Source organism: Pristiophorus japonicus, chromosome 3 (assembly GCF_044704955.1).
Source record: "Pristiophorus japonicus isolate sPriJap1 chromosome 3, sPriJap1.hap1, whole genome shotgun sequence".
Lineage (NCBI taxonomy): Eukaryota > Metazoa > Chordata > Chondrichthyes > Pristiophoridae > Pristiophorus > Pristiophorus japonicus.
Genome location: NC_091979.1, coordinates 217,432,564 through 217,447,493, shown reverse-complemented (window position 1 = coordinate 217,447,493; position 14,930 = coordinate 217,432,564). Strand labels below are relative to the sequence as shown.

Sequence of the window (14,930 nt, the reverse complement as noted above, 5' to 3'; positions counted from 1 at the left end):
AGATCCAACACCGTCTCCAGTGCGCCAGTGCAGCCTTCAGCCGCCTGAGGAAAAAAGTGTTTGAAGACCAGGCCCTCAAAACTGTCACCAAGCTCATGGTCTACAGGCTGTAGTAATACCCACCCTTCTGTATAGCACAGAGACATGGACCATGTGCAGTAGACACCTCAAGTCGCTGGAGAAATACCACCAATGATGTTTCCGCAAGATCCTACAAATCCCCTGGGAGGACAGACGCACCAACATTAGAGTCCCCATCCAGGCCAACATCTCCAGCATTGAAGCACTGACCACACTTGATCAGCTGCGCTGGGTAGGCCACATACTTCGCATGCCAGACATGCACGAGACTCCCAAAGCAAGCGCTCTACTTGGAACTCGTCCACGGCAAAGATGGGCAGAGGAAACGTTCCAAGGACACCCTCAAAGACTCCCTGATAAAGTGCGACATCCTCACTGACACCTGGGAGTCCCTGGCCAAAGACCGCCCTAAGTGGAGGAAGTGCATCCGGGAGGGTGCTGAGCTCCTCAAATATCATCGCCGAGAGCATGCAGAAATCAAGTGCAGGCAGCAGAAGGAGCGTGCGGCAAACCAGGCTCCCTGCCTACCATTCCCTTCAACCACTGTCTGTCCCACCTGTGACAGAGACTGTGGTTCTTGTATTGGACTGTACAGCCACCTAAGAACTCATGCTAAGAGTGGAATCAAGTCTTCCTCGATTCTGAGGGACTGCCTATGATGATGATAATGACGACGACTGAAGGCTCTAGGAGTCTCTTCTGGGCGCTGCTTGGTCTGATTAAGCAGAGCCACTAAGTTAAAGTTTTGGATCCCTAAATGGTTTAGGATCTCGGTCATGAGTGCATCGGTCGCTGTGCCAGGCTGGAGGACTGCTTCTGGCAGATTATCTTTTAGAGAAGTGGAACAGGCAAGAAGAGGACTCATGTTACGTCTCTCTCTTCTAACTCGGGTGACCTCTCCTGAAATTTTCCCACCTCCTGTTAACTCCCAGTGGGTCGTCCATCATTAATGGGCCCGAACTTGTGACTACCCGCCGTGGCATCAGCACCAGATATGGACCGTGAGTCGGTATGGTTACTGGTGATGTGACCATGTGCATTACGTCGTAAGGAAGTGGTTACTACTACTAAGGTTGGCTCTCGTGACTCCAAGGTATCCCATGCTTCGCCACCCTCCTGGGGGTTATACAGACTGCCTTCCTCTTCCCAATCTGTCTCTCCCTTGTCCACTTCTGTTGTCTCTGTTATGGCTCCCCGTGTTACTGCGGATACCAGGGCCTGCTGCTCCCCTAACTTACTTTTTAGCCTTGCTATTTCTAATTGGCACCAGGAGTGGTCTGCCTCCCTATGTAGCTTCTTAATTACTTCCCTTAATGCCCCCCTCGCATCTTCTACCTCTTGCCGGAGCCCCAAGTTTTCCAATTTATATTTTTTTTAACTCAAATTTGTTTTCATTCACTTCAATGACGGCTGCTGTGACATTTAAATTAGAACGACTTTGTTGCTGTAGCAATGAAGCTGTCTGTTCAGCCCCTCTTTTTATTTGTCCAATACTGTGGTTTAATCGATCAATTTCTTGTCTCAAATGCTGTATTTCTCCCTCCTTTAACTGCCAAATAAGTTGAAGGCTTTCTTCCTTCTGTTCTTTTATATTTTGAATCTCTTTTTCGTTTAGTCGAACCTCTCTTACTTGCGTTCTTTTAAATCTTGTATCTTTTTTGCCCTTTCGTCTTTTAAATTTCATATCTCTTTCTTTAAATTTTGAATCTCTTTGCATCCTGCCTTATTATTTCCTCATCTCTCTGAGCGCAGTAATGTGCACAGAATGCCAAGAGACTGTTTACCTGTTTTGGCCTCAGTTCTCTTTGATTTACTTACTCCTGGATAAATGCCACGTATCCTGAGACTGTGACCCCTTGTTCTAGACTTCCCAGCCAGGGGAAATATCCTCCCCGCATCCAGTCTGTCCAACCCCATCAGAATTTCATACGTTTCAATGAGATCCCCTCTCATTCTTCTGAACTCTAGTGAATATCGGCCTAGTCAACCCAATCTCTCCTCATATCACAGACCTGCCATCCCAAGAATCAGTCTGGTGAACCTTCGCTGCACTCCCTCTATAGAAAGTATATCCTTTCTTAGGTAAAGAGACCAAAACTGCACACAGTACTCCAGGTGTGGTCTCACCAAGGCCCTGTATAACTGTAGTAAGACATCCTTGCTTCTGTACTCAAATCCTCTTGCAATGAAGGCCAACATACCATTTGTCTTCCTAACTGTTTGCTGCACCTGCATGTTTACTTTCAATGACTGGTGTACAAGGACACCCAGGTCCCTTTGTACATCAACATTTCCCAAGCTATCACCATTTAAATAATACTTTGTCTTTATATTTTCCTACCAAAGTGGATAACTTCACATTTATCCACGTTATACTGCATCTGCCATGTGTTTGCCCACTCACTCAACCTATCTAAATTGCCTTGCAGCGTCTTTGCATCCTCCTCACAACTCACAATCGCACCTAGTTTTGTGTCGTCAGCAAACTTGGAAATATTACATTTGGTTCCCTCATCCAAGTCATTTATATTTATTGTGAATAGCTGGGACCCAAGCACTGATCCCTGTGGTACCCCACTAGTCACTGCCCGCCACCCCGAAAAATACCCATTTATTCCTACTCTCTGTTTCCTGTCAGTTAACCAATTTTCAATCCACGCCAATACATTACCCCCAATCCTATGTGCTTTAATTTTGCACATTAATCTCTTATGTGGGACTTTATCAAAGGCCTTCTGACAATCCAAATACACTACATCCACTGGTTCTCCCTTATCTTTTCTATCAGTTACATCCTCAAAAAACTCCTAGGTTTGTCAAACATGATTTTCCTTTCATAAATCCATGTTGACTTTGTCTAATCCCGTTGATATTATCTAAGTGTGCTGTTATCACATCCTTTATAATAGACTCCAGCATTTTTCCTACTACTGATGTCAGGCTAACCGGTCTCTAGTTCCCTGTTTTCTCTCGCCCTCCTTTTTTAAATAGTAGGGTTACATTTGCCACCCTTCAATCTGCAGGAACTGTTCCATAATCTATAGAATTTTGGAGCATGACAACCAATGCATCTACTATTTCCATGGCTACTTCTTTTAGTACTCTGGGATGCAGATCATCAGGCCCTGGGATTTATCGGCCTTCAGTCCCATTAGTTTCTCCAGCACTATTTTCTTACCAATAATCATTTCCTTTCATTCCTCTTGCTCACTAGACCCTTGGTTCCCTAGCATTTCTGGAAGGTTATTTGTGTCCTCTTCCGTGAAGATAGAACCGAAGTATTTATTTAATTGTTCTGCCATTTCCTTGTTCCCCATTATAAATTCTCCTATTTCTGTCTGTAAAGGACCTACATTTGTCTTCATTAATCTTTTTCTTTTTACATACTTGTAGAAACTTTTGCAGTCGGTTTTTATGTTTCTTGCAAGTTTATTCTCATACTCTCTTTTTCCCCTCTTAATCAATCTCTTGCTCCTTTTTTGCTGAATTCTAAACTGCTCCCAATCCTCAGGCTTGCTACTTTTTCTGGCAACTTTGTATAACTCCTCTTTGAATCTAATGCTATCCTTAATTTCTTTTGTTAGCCATGGTTGGGCTACTTTCCCTTTTGTGTTTTTACGCCAGAGAGGAATGTATAACTGTTGCAATTCATGCATTCGTTCCTTAAATGTTAGCCATTGCCTATCCACCGTCATGCCTTTTAATGAATCTTCCCAATCTATCATAGCCAATTCATTCCTCATACCTTCGTAGTTTCCTTTGTTTAGATTTAGGACCATAGTTTCAAATTGGACGATTTCACTTTCCATCTTAATAAAGAATTCAATCATGTTATCGTCACTCTTCCCTAGGACCCCGCACAACAGAACAGTTGATTAACCCCTTCTCATTACACAATACCAAATCTAGGATAGCCTGTTCCCTAGTAGGCTCCTCAACGTACTGGTCTAAAAAACCATCTCGTACACACTCCAGGAATTCATCTTCCACAGTATTATTACTAATTTGGTTTGACCAGTCTATATGTAGATTAAAGTCACCTATGATTCCTGTAGTACCCTTGTTATATGCATCTCTAATTTCCAGCTGGATGCCGTCCTCTACACTACCACTACTGTTTGGAGGCCTATAGACAACTTCCACCAATATGTGAGGAAGACACAAAAAACTGCAAAAGGACATAGACAGGCTAAGTGAGTGGGCAAAAATTTGGCAGATGGAGCATAATGTTAGAAAGTGTGAGGTTATGCACTTTGGCAGAAAAAAATCAAAGAGCAAGTTACTATTTAAATGGAGAAAAATTGCAAAGTGCTGCAGTACAACGGGACCTGGGGATACTTGTGCATGAAACACAAAAGGATTATATGCAGGTACAGCAAGTGATCTGGAATGGAATCTTGGCCTTTATTGCAAAGGGGATAGAGTATAAAAGCAGGGAATTCTTGCTACAGTTATGCAGGATATAGGTGAGGCCACACCTGGAATACTGCGTGCAGTTTTGGTTTCCATATTTAAGAGAGGATATACTTGCTTTGGAGGCAGTTCAGAGAAGGTTCATTCGGTTGATTCTGGAGATGAGGGGGTTGACTTATGAGGAAAGGTTAAGTAGGTTGGGCCTCTACTCATTGGAATTCAGAAGAATGAGAGATGATCTTATCAAAATGTATAAGATTGTGAGGGGGCTTGACAAGGTGGATGCAGAGAGAATGTTTCCACTGATAAGGGAGACTAGAAATAGAAGGCATAATCATAGAGTAAGGAACCGCCCATTTAAAACTGAGATGAGGAGGAATTTCTTCTCTCAGAGAGTTGTAAATCTGTGGAATTCACTGCCTCAGAGAGCTGTGGAAGCTGGGTCATTGAATAAATTTAAGACTAGAGATAGACAGTTTCTTAACCGATAAGGGACTAAGGGGTTATGGAGAGCGGGCAGGGAAGTGGACCTGAGTCCATGATCGGATCAGCCATGATCTTATTAAATAGCAGAGCAGGCCCGAGGGGCCGTATGGCCTACGCCTGCTCCTATTTCTTATGTTCTTATGTTCAAAATGCTCCTTAAAACCTACCTCTTGGACCAAGCTTTTGTTCACCTGCCCTAATTCTTCTTGTGCGACTCGGTGTCAATTTTTAAAATCTCACAATAGTCGTGTGAGTGTCTTAGGATGATTCACTACGTAAAAGGCGCTATATAAATACAAGTTGTTGTTGTTGTTGTATCTTTGAGACTTTGCACAACTCCTCACCATCTCTCACCCACTGCTGCAGAGATTCTAAACCATGACTTCATCACTTCAGACTGGATTTCTCTAACATTCTTCCAGCTGCCCTCCCTCGATAAATCACATCTCATTCAGAATGTTTGTTTTATTATTTGTTCTCAGAATGTGTCTGATATATTTATTGTCCATCCCTAGTTGTCCTGAATAAGTGGTAGTGGGCCTTCTCCTTGAACCACTGCACTCTTTGTGGTGATGGTAGTCCACAATGATATTATGCATGGAATTCAAGGATATTGACCCAGAGACAGAGAAGGAACCAAGGATATATCTAAGTCAGGACGGTGTGTGAATTGGAGGGGAACTTGGAGATAATGATGCTCCTGTGATCGTGTTGCTATTGACCTTCTTGATGGTCAAGGTTGTTGCATTGGGAGGTGGTATTGAACCTATCTTGGTGAGTTACTGCAGTTCAGCCTGTAGGTTGTTCATACTGCAGCCGCAGTGTGCCAAAGGCAGATAGGGTGGATACTGAGTACAGTGATGGGGTGCTGATCAAGCAGACTACCCTGTCCTGGCTAGTGTCAAGCTTCTTGGGTATTGTTACAGCTGCACTCATCCAGGTGAGTGGTGAGTACTCCATCACACTCCTGACTAGAGCTTTGTGGTGGTGGCGTGGTTTTGAGAGGTCAGGAGGTGAGTCACATTACCCAGCTTCTGGCCTGCTCTTCTAGCGACGGTTTTGATATGATTACTCCAGTTAAGGTTCTATCCATGAATGCTACCCGCTCTTCCATTATCCCACTTCTTGCTTGCTCCCTGTGCCTGTCTGTATTCATTTCAAAATCCTTGCCCATATCTTCAAGTGCTTCACACCACCTCAGGGAATTCCTACTCACACCTTTCATTTCTGTGACACTGGCCTGTCACTCATCTCCCATCCTCTACCCTCCACCATTGGTGACTGCTCTTTCAGCCACCGTGTTCCGGCCCTCTGGAACTGTTTCCCTAAATCCTTACCGTCCTCTCATCCTGCTTTCAATAGTCTTCCCAAAAGGATTCTCTTCACCTGTTCTATCAGCTCCATCCCTGAATGCCGTCTGTCAGTTCCTTCCTCCTGCTTGATGTTCATTTGCTTCTTCTCTACACTCTAATGCATTCTGAAACTTCACTCCCACACGAAGAACATGATATAAATGCAAACTGTTGTACTTTGAATAAAAGGAGTTTTGAGAGAACTGCAACGACAGTCAAATAGTCCGTGTCTTGACAGGTTTCTTTTGCTTTCTGTGCAGGGAGTTTTGATGGACAGGGTGACGCGCTGCACAATGCACTGAAACGGCGAAAAGGCTTGCTGCAAAAACTGAGGGTAAGTGTCATGGGGAAACCCCCCCAGAGATTGTGGCAGGTACCATCTGCTCCACGAACAGCAGCAGTTAGGGCGGCTATTGCCATGGGGAGGAAGAGCTGTCAAATCACTAAAAAGACTCTAAAGGATCAATGTTACAAGTTTTCACACCCAGGCGGAGCTTCACACCGGGAGTGTGTATTGGGAACTCGGGCAGGAGTCGGCACCTTAAGGGCCCTGCATAATATTATGTCTGCAATTACCATCGAATAACTCCACGAGGCCTTGTACTGTGAGTAAGAGCTGTGTGCCTTCAGTCCATGTGGTCCATCTCTAACTCGAACTTGAGTCCAAACAAATACTGGTGCATCTTTTTTACACCGTAAACACAGGTGAAAGCCTCCTTTCGACCATGCTGTAGCCTCTTTCAGCCTTTGATAGGCTTCTGGATGCATATGCAACCGGTTGGAGCTTGCCCACTGCATTGGCTTGCTGCAAAACACACCCGACACCGTACGACGACGCATCACATGCTAAAACTAGACGGTTACATGGGTCATATAATACCAGCAACTTATTTGAACACAGCAGGTTTCTGGCCTTCTCAAAGGTGACCTCTTGATTTTTACCCCAAGCTCAGTCGTCTCCCTTGCGTAGCAACTTGTGCAACTGTCATGTATCCTACATCTAAGGATATCTAAGGATAAGGGGTAAGCCATTTAGGACCGAGATGAGGAGAAACTTCTTCACCCAGAATTCTCTACCACAGAAAGTTGTTGAGGCCAATTCACTAAATTAGATGAAGTCCTTACTACTAGGGGGATCAAGGGGTATGGCGAGAAAGCAGGAATGGGGTTCTGAAGTTGCATGTTCAGCCATGAACTCATTGAATGGCGGTGCAGGCTAGAAGGGCTGAATGGTCTACTCCTGCACCTATTTTCTATGTTTCTATGTTTCTATGTTTCTATGTTTACATGGTTATTGCTTGTACTATTGCAAGGTGTGCCACCAGAGGGCACTGCAGTGGGAGACTTGTAGGTTACCTATACAGGTGTGCCTGGCCTAGTATCAAAAGCAGGCCACCATGTCTGATCCTCACTTGGAGTTCCATTAAATGGACGAAGGTTACTTCAGTTCAAGCACAACACATTGTCTCATGGAGTCATTATTCGAGCCTCTGAAGACATAACAATTGACGACGAGGTTACGGACCTTCACGCGAAAATGGCTAACTTTGGTGCGTTGCAGCAGTGCGCCGATGGTGATGATTGGGAAGCCTTTGTGGAGAGGCTCTACCATTTCTTCATAGCAAACGACCTGGCAGGCGATGAACCGGCCACACTGGCTGATAAGCGCAGGGCTATCCTGCTAACCAGTTGTGGGCCCACCGTCTATGACCTCGTCAGGAATTTGCTGGCACCAGCGAAGCCAACGACCAAGACGTACGAGGAGATTGTAACACTGATCCAAGAACAACTCAAGCCCAAAGAGAGCATCCTCACAGCCAGACACCGGTTTTATACCCACTGACGGCCCGAAGGCCAGGAACTTGCGAAATATGTTGCAGACCTCAGGAGGCTGGCGGCACCGTGTGATTTTGGCGAACACCTCACCGAAGCACTGCGGGATATCTTTGTCATCGGAATCGGCCATGAGGGCCTTCTTCATTAGCTACTATCTGCGGATACCACAGTCACACTGCAGAAGGCCATCTCCATGAGCCAAGCATTCATGACCTCGACCTGTGGCTCTCGGCGGATGACTCATCCTCAGGACTCAAACCCGGCAAGTACTGTGCACAGAATGGCACCTTTTAGAGGCTGGACTGTAGAATGTGAACCTTCTCAGGGGAGAGAGAACAGGCCCCGAGTCCCTTAACTCAGAGTCCGCCGAGGGGGCTAATCGAGTAGCACCATGCTGGCGTTGCGGAGGGGATCACAGGGCTCACTAGTGCCGTTTTAAAGACTATGTATGTAAAGGCTACAACACAAAGGGCCACCTCCAGTGAATATGTAAAAGAAATACGACTCACTGTGTTGATGAAGATTCTGCAAAGTGCCATGAATCCTGCCCCTGATCGGCTCCACCCGATGGCACCAACCGCCACGAGCCTGAAAGAGCAAACAGTGCTAAGGCGCAGCCCCCAGACCCTATCGCCACCAAGGCTACACCCGGGAACAAAGAGTTACCCGCAACAGTTCTCCCAAATGGGACTGGGACCAGCCAGGATCCCAAACCAAATAACGCCCAGGCAAGTGAATCAGCAGTTCCCTGTGCACTGCTAGACGACTGCTCCTCAGGGAGCAGCAGCGACCCGGGGCGCAAGGAGAGGTCAGGGAGGTCACAGGCATCTGTGAACCTGCCTGACGCTAGAAGCAATGGCAAAAGCCCCAAGAGCAGGCAACTTGAGCCAACCGGGTTTCCACTGCCAGAACTGGGCACCGCGCCGCCATCAGGCTGCCTGGACACCATCCAGCAGTTCTGGCACTAGTTTGTCCTCACGCACCGGTGCTGAAACCAGCACTGACTCCATGTATATTCCAAGTATGTACCTCACCATTCAAATATATTTAGCTCACCACGGTACCACGAATGCAATACTGCAAATGCAAATTTTTTGGGGATTTGAATGTATATGAATGTAATGAGCCAACGGCACAATCTGCATGTGGGGGGGCGGGGGGGGGGGGGGGAGGGAGGGTGGAGAGAATGGAGTGGTCATGGACGCACAAACAGAAACCACCAGCAACTGTACTGCCAACGAAACACCAGCTACCCACCCAAGATGGAAACGACCTTCCAAGGGTCAATCAGATAGAGCTAAGCCCAGAGCACAGTCAATGCATGAAGGCGATTTGCACTAAGGACTTGGGGGAGAGTGATGTAATGTATCCCACATGGTTACTGCATGTACTATTACAAGGCGTGCCACCAGAGGGCACTGCAGTGGGAGACTTGTAGGTTACCTGTACAGGTGTGCCAGGCCTAGGATAAAAGGCAGGCCACCATGTGTGATCCTCACTCTGGAGTTACATTAAATGGACTAAGATCACAACAGTTCAAGCAGAACACATTGGCTCATGGAGTTATTATTAGAGCATCTGAAGACATAACAGCAACAGTTTCAGCAAGGTGCTCAACCCTGGAAGAAAGTTACTGCAATAGTGGAGGAGTTCCAGGAATGAGCGCAGCTCCATTACATTTTGTGGTCTGGGTGCATTCTTGATGGCCTCTGTCTTCGAGTTTGTGGGTTCGATGCCGTCTGCCGCAATCTTCCTCCCCAGGAATCCTATCTCTGGCGCCAGGAAGACACATTTGGATTGATTCAACCAGAGTCCAACTCTGTTTAGTCGATTTAAAACTTCTTCCAGGTTGTGAAAGTGTTTGGAGGTGTCGCAGCCAGTGATGAGGATGTCATCCTGAAATACGACGGTGCGTGGAACCAGTTTCAACAGGCTCTCCATGTTTCTTTGCAATATGGCTGCAGCCAAGCGAATCCGAGCGAATCCCGAACGGGCACCTGTGGTACACGAGCAGTCAGGTGTGCGTGTTAATGCATGTTAATTTTTTCGATGACTCAACCAGCTCCTGGTTCATGTAAGCGGAGGTTAGATCCAGCTTGGTGAACGCCTTTCCCCCTGCTAATGTCGCGAAAAGGTCATCGGCTTTGGGTAGTGGGTACTGGTCCTATAACGAGACTCGGTTGATCGTTACTTTGTAGGCGCAGCAGAATCTGACCCTGCCATCGCTCTTTAGTACCGGAACAATCGGGCTGGCCCACTCGTTGAACTCGACTGGCGATATGATTCCCTCACATTGAAGTCTGTCCAATTCGATCTCCACTTTCTCCCTTATCATGTAGGGGACCGCTCGAGCCTGTGATGAATGGGCCGTGCCTCAGGGACCAAGTGGATCTGTACTTTGGTGCCTGTGAAGTTGCCGATGCCTGGTTCAAATAAAGATGGGAACTTGCTCAGCACTTGAGCACAGGAAGCATTGTCCACTGACGATAACACTTTGACGTCTTCCCAGTTCCACCGAATCTTCCCCATCCAGCTTCTGCCAAGCAGCGTTGGCCCATCGCCTGGTACAATCCACAGTGGCAACCCGTGCGCCTCTCCATCATAGAATACTTTTACGTTCGCACTGCCAATAACTGGTATCAGTTCCTTGGTGTAAGTGCGCAGCTTTATCTGAATCGGGCTCAGCTTGGGTCTTTGTGCTTTGTTATTGCCCCACAGCCTTTCAAATGTCTTCAGGCTCATAATTGACTGACTGGCCCGCGTGTCCAGCTCCATGGATACAGGAACACCATTTAATTTGACTTTTATCATCATGGGAGGACTTTTTGTGGTGAGGGTGTGCACCCCGCACACTGCTCCCTCGGGCTGAGTTGCCTCTCTAGCTTGTCCTTTGTGATCCACGCTGGATCAGGACTCTTCTGCCGACTCCACTGCCACGTGGTGAGTCACAGTACGCTTGCACATTCGCTGGAGGTGGCCCTTGTTCTGCAGCTTTTGCAAGCATGGTCTTTAAGTCGACATTGATGGGCCCCATTATTACCCCCGCAATGCCAGCATTGTGTTAATGATTTCGCATTTACACCCCTTGGTGGCCTAGCAGCAGGCATGTAGGCTCTGCTCTGTACAGTTCTTATTAGTGCAACAGTTCTGCCTGCAATCGGCGTTATTTTACGTACAGTACTTGCCAGTGAGCTCCAATTCTGGTAGGAAGTCATCTGTATGGTATCGCGAATTAGTTCAGTCAGCTCATTGTATGTCTTATCCTTGGCCTTCGTGGGTGCCAGCAAGTCCCTGACGAGGTGGCAGACCTCGGGCCCACAACTGGTCAGCAGTATAGCCTTGCGCTTCTCCGCCAGTGTGCCCATCTCCTCTGCCAAGTCGTTTGTCACGAAATATTGCTCAAGCCTTTCCGTGAAGGCATCCCAATCATCACCCTCTGCGAAGTCTTTTAGTGTGCCAAAGGTAGCCATAATCGCGTGAAAGTCCGTATTCTCATCGCCAGTTATTATGTCTGCTATTACCATCGAATAACTCCACGAGGCCTTGTACTGTGAGTAAGAGCTGTGTGCCTTCAGTCCATTTACTCTGACTGCAAAGTGAGAGGCAGCATGGCTGTCTGTCTTTTATATGCCCCTGCACACCAAGGTAGGAAACTCCTGGGCCTCCAACAGCAGTGCCCTCAGGTGGTACATTGTACATAGTTACATAGTGAATAAAAAGAGTTTACATACATGACACATAATATTCAGTGGATGGAGGCTCCTGCAGGCTCACCAATCAGCCGTGCCCAAGCTGTTGCTCTATGCTCCCATCGCATGAAGCTCTACACCAGCAGTACAAATGGACAAAACCTTGCGATTTTATTTATGGGATTTTGGCTGTCATAGGAACAGAAGGAGGCCATTCAACTCCTCAAGCCTGTTCATTCAATTAGATCATAGCTGTTCTGAATCTTAACTCCATCCACCCGCCTTGGTTCCATAACCCTTAATGTCCTTGCCTAACACAAATCTATATAGGAATATAGGGACTTTAAATTGAATACTGCAGTACATAGTCCTGCTTTAATATATAAACATCACCAGGTGATGGTCATGGCCTTACACATTCCCTTGGGTCTGGTCATGAATCCGGATCATTAGTCCAGGCCTCTGGATTACTAATAATAAACCTGATTCACATATTATAGTCACATGGTTTAAAAGAATATTATTCATCCGTTATCCAAAGGCTAGGAGAATGTGACGGCTTGTGTCATTTGCAGTGAGCAACAAGAGTGTTTTATTTGATGCTAGATTACCAGATATTCTGTACTACAGTTTACAGGGAGCTGGAGCACCCCCATGGGACTGATCCACAGCCCTCAGTACAACCCGACAACTGTGAAACCTCCCCCAGGACCAGCAGCCTCCACCATCTCTGTCCCTGCCTGCCCCAAACATGCTAAAGCTGTTAAACCTGTTTAAAAACTGAAACTGGGAATGAAGATATAGCGATATGGTCAAACCACTACTGGTCATCTGCCTTTAGAGGAGGAACAGGGGGAACTATTTCAGATATCTAGGGATGGCTAAGAAAGAACCAGGCACTGTAAAAATAACAATAACACAATAGCAAATGGTCATAAATAGGTCAGATACTCTTAATGTTAACAAAGCAGGGCACAGCAAATGTCTCAGTTCGTTGAGTGAATGGCTGAGCTATGTAGAGCAGGAAGGTTCCAGTTTCAAGCCCTGTTCTTTGTTGAGTTAGCTAATCATCTACCGCCTTAGCAGGAATCAGCGACTTCTGGAAAGTTCAAAGAATGATATAACATAAAGAATGAAGGAGGTCATCGTGCCTGTGCTGGCTCTTTGAAAGAGCTATCCAATTAGTCCCACTCCCCTGCTCTTTCCCCACAGCTTTGTAAATTTTTACAATCCAATTTCCTTTTGAATGTTATTATTGCATCTGCTTCCACCACCTTTCAGACAGCTCATTCCAAGTTGGGAAAAGAAAAGGGTTGAAACAAAAGAGACTTATGTAGACATCCCTTTTAAAAGCCAGCAAAGAATGACTAAAAACATGATTAAGAAAGGGAAGATAGACTATGAAAGTAAATTAGCACAAAATATAAAAACAGATAGCAAGAGTTTCTTTAGGTATATAAAAAGGAAAAGAGTGGCTAAAGTAAATGTTGGTCCCTTAGAGGACGAGACCGGGGAATTAGTGATGGGGAACAAGGAGATGGCAGAAACTCTGAACAAATATTTTGTATCAGTCTTTACGGTAGAGGACACTAAAAATCTCCTAACAGGAGATAGTCAAGGGGCTATAGGGGGGAGGAACTTAACACAATCACAATCACTAAGGAGGTGGTACTCTGTAAGATAATGAGACTAAAGGCAGATAAATCCCCTGGACCCGATGGCTTGCATCCTAGGGTCTTAAGAGAAGTAGCGGCACGGATTGTGGATGCATTGGTTGTAATTTACCAGAATTCCCTGTATTCTGGGGAGGTCCCAGCAGATTGGAAAACAGGAAATGTAAAGCCCCTATTTAAAAAAGGAGGCAGACAAAAAGCAGGAAACTATAGACCAGTTAGCCTACCATCTGTGGTTGGGAAAATGTTGGAGTCCATTATTAAAGAAGTAGTTGCAGGACATTTGGAAAAGCAAAATTTGGTCAGGCAGAGTCAGCATGGATTTATGAAGGGGAAGTCATGTTTGACAAATTTGCTGGAACAGAGTGGATAAAGGGGAACCAGTGGGTGTGGTGTATTTGGAATTCCAGAAGGCATTTGACAAGGTGTCACATAAAAGGTTACTGCACAAGATAAAAGTTCACAGGGTTGGGGGTAATATATTAGCATGGATAGAGGATTGGCTAACTAACAGAAAACAGAGTCGGGATAAATGGTTCATTCTCTGGTTGCCAATCAGTAAATAGTGCGGTGCTGTAGGGATCAGTGCTGGGACCCCAACTATTTACAATCTATATTAACGACTTGGAAGAAGGGACCGAGTGTAACGTAGCCAAGTTTGCAGACATACAAAGATGGGAGGAAAAGCAATGTGTGAGGAGGACATAAAAAATCTGCAAAAGGACATAGACAAGCTAAGTGAGTGGGGAAAAATCAGCAGATGAAGTATAATGTTGGAAAGTGTGAGGTCATGCACGTTAGCAGAAAAAAATAAAAGAGCAAGTTATTATTTAAATGGAGAAATATTGCAAAGTGCTGCAGTACAGCGGGACCTGGGGATACTTGTGCATGAAACACAAAAGGATTATATGCAGGTACAGCAAGTGATCTGGAAGGCCAACGGAATCTTGGCCTTTATTGCAAAGGGGATGGAGTATAAAAGCAGGGAAGTCTTGCTACAGATATACAGGGGAATGGTGAGGCCACACCTGGAATACTGCGTGCAGTTTTGGTTTCCATATTTACGAAAGGATATACTTGCTTTGGAGGCAGTTCAGAGAAGGTTCACGAGGTTGATTCCGGAGATGAGGGGGTTGACTTATGAGGAAAGGTTGAGTAGGTTGGGCCTCTACTCATTGGAATTCAGAAGAATGAGAGGTGATCTTATCAAAACGTGTAAGATTATGAGGGGGCTTGACAAGGTGGATGCAGAGAGAATGTTTCCACAGATAGGGGAGATTAGAACCAGAGGGCATAATCTTAGAATAAGGGGCCATCCATTTAAAACTGAGATGACGAGGAATTTCTTCTCTCAAGGGGTTGTAAATCTGTGGAATTCACTGTGGAAGCTGGACATTGAA

At 45.8% G+C, this 14,930-nt stretch overlaps 1 protein-coding gene across 3 annotated transcripts in view; it reads left to right on the top strand.

Annotated features, from left to right (window-relative positions):
- c3h21orf58 (chromosome 3 C21orf58 homolog) overlaps positions 1-14,930 on the top strand; it is a 194,577-nt gene that overhangs the window by 121,427 nt on the left and 58,220 nt on the right. For 2 of the 3 annotated variants that reach the window (XM_070874918.1, XM_070874917.1), the window contains exon 3: positions 6,593-6,666. The exons of the other annotated variant lie outside the window; for it this stretch is intronic. In XM_070874918.1, the coding sequence (XP_070731019.1) occupies positions 6,593-6,666 (74 nt within the window). The remainder of the gene's footprint in view (positions 1-6,592; positions 6,667-14,930) is intronic. 3 annotated transcript variants of the gene reach the window in all.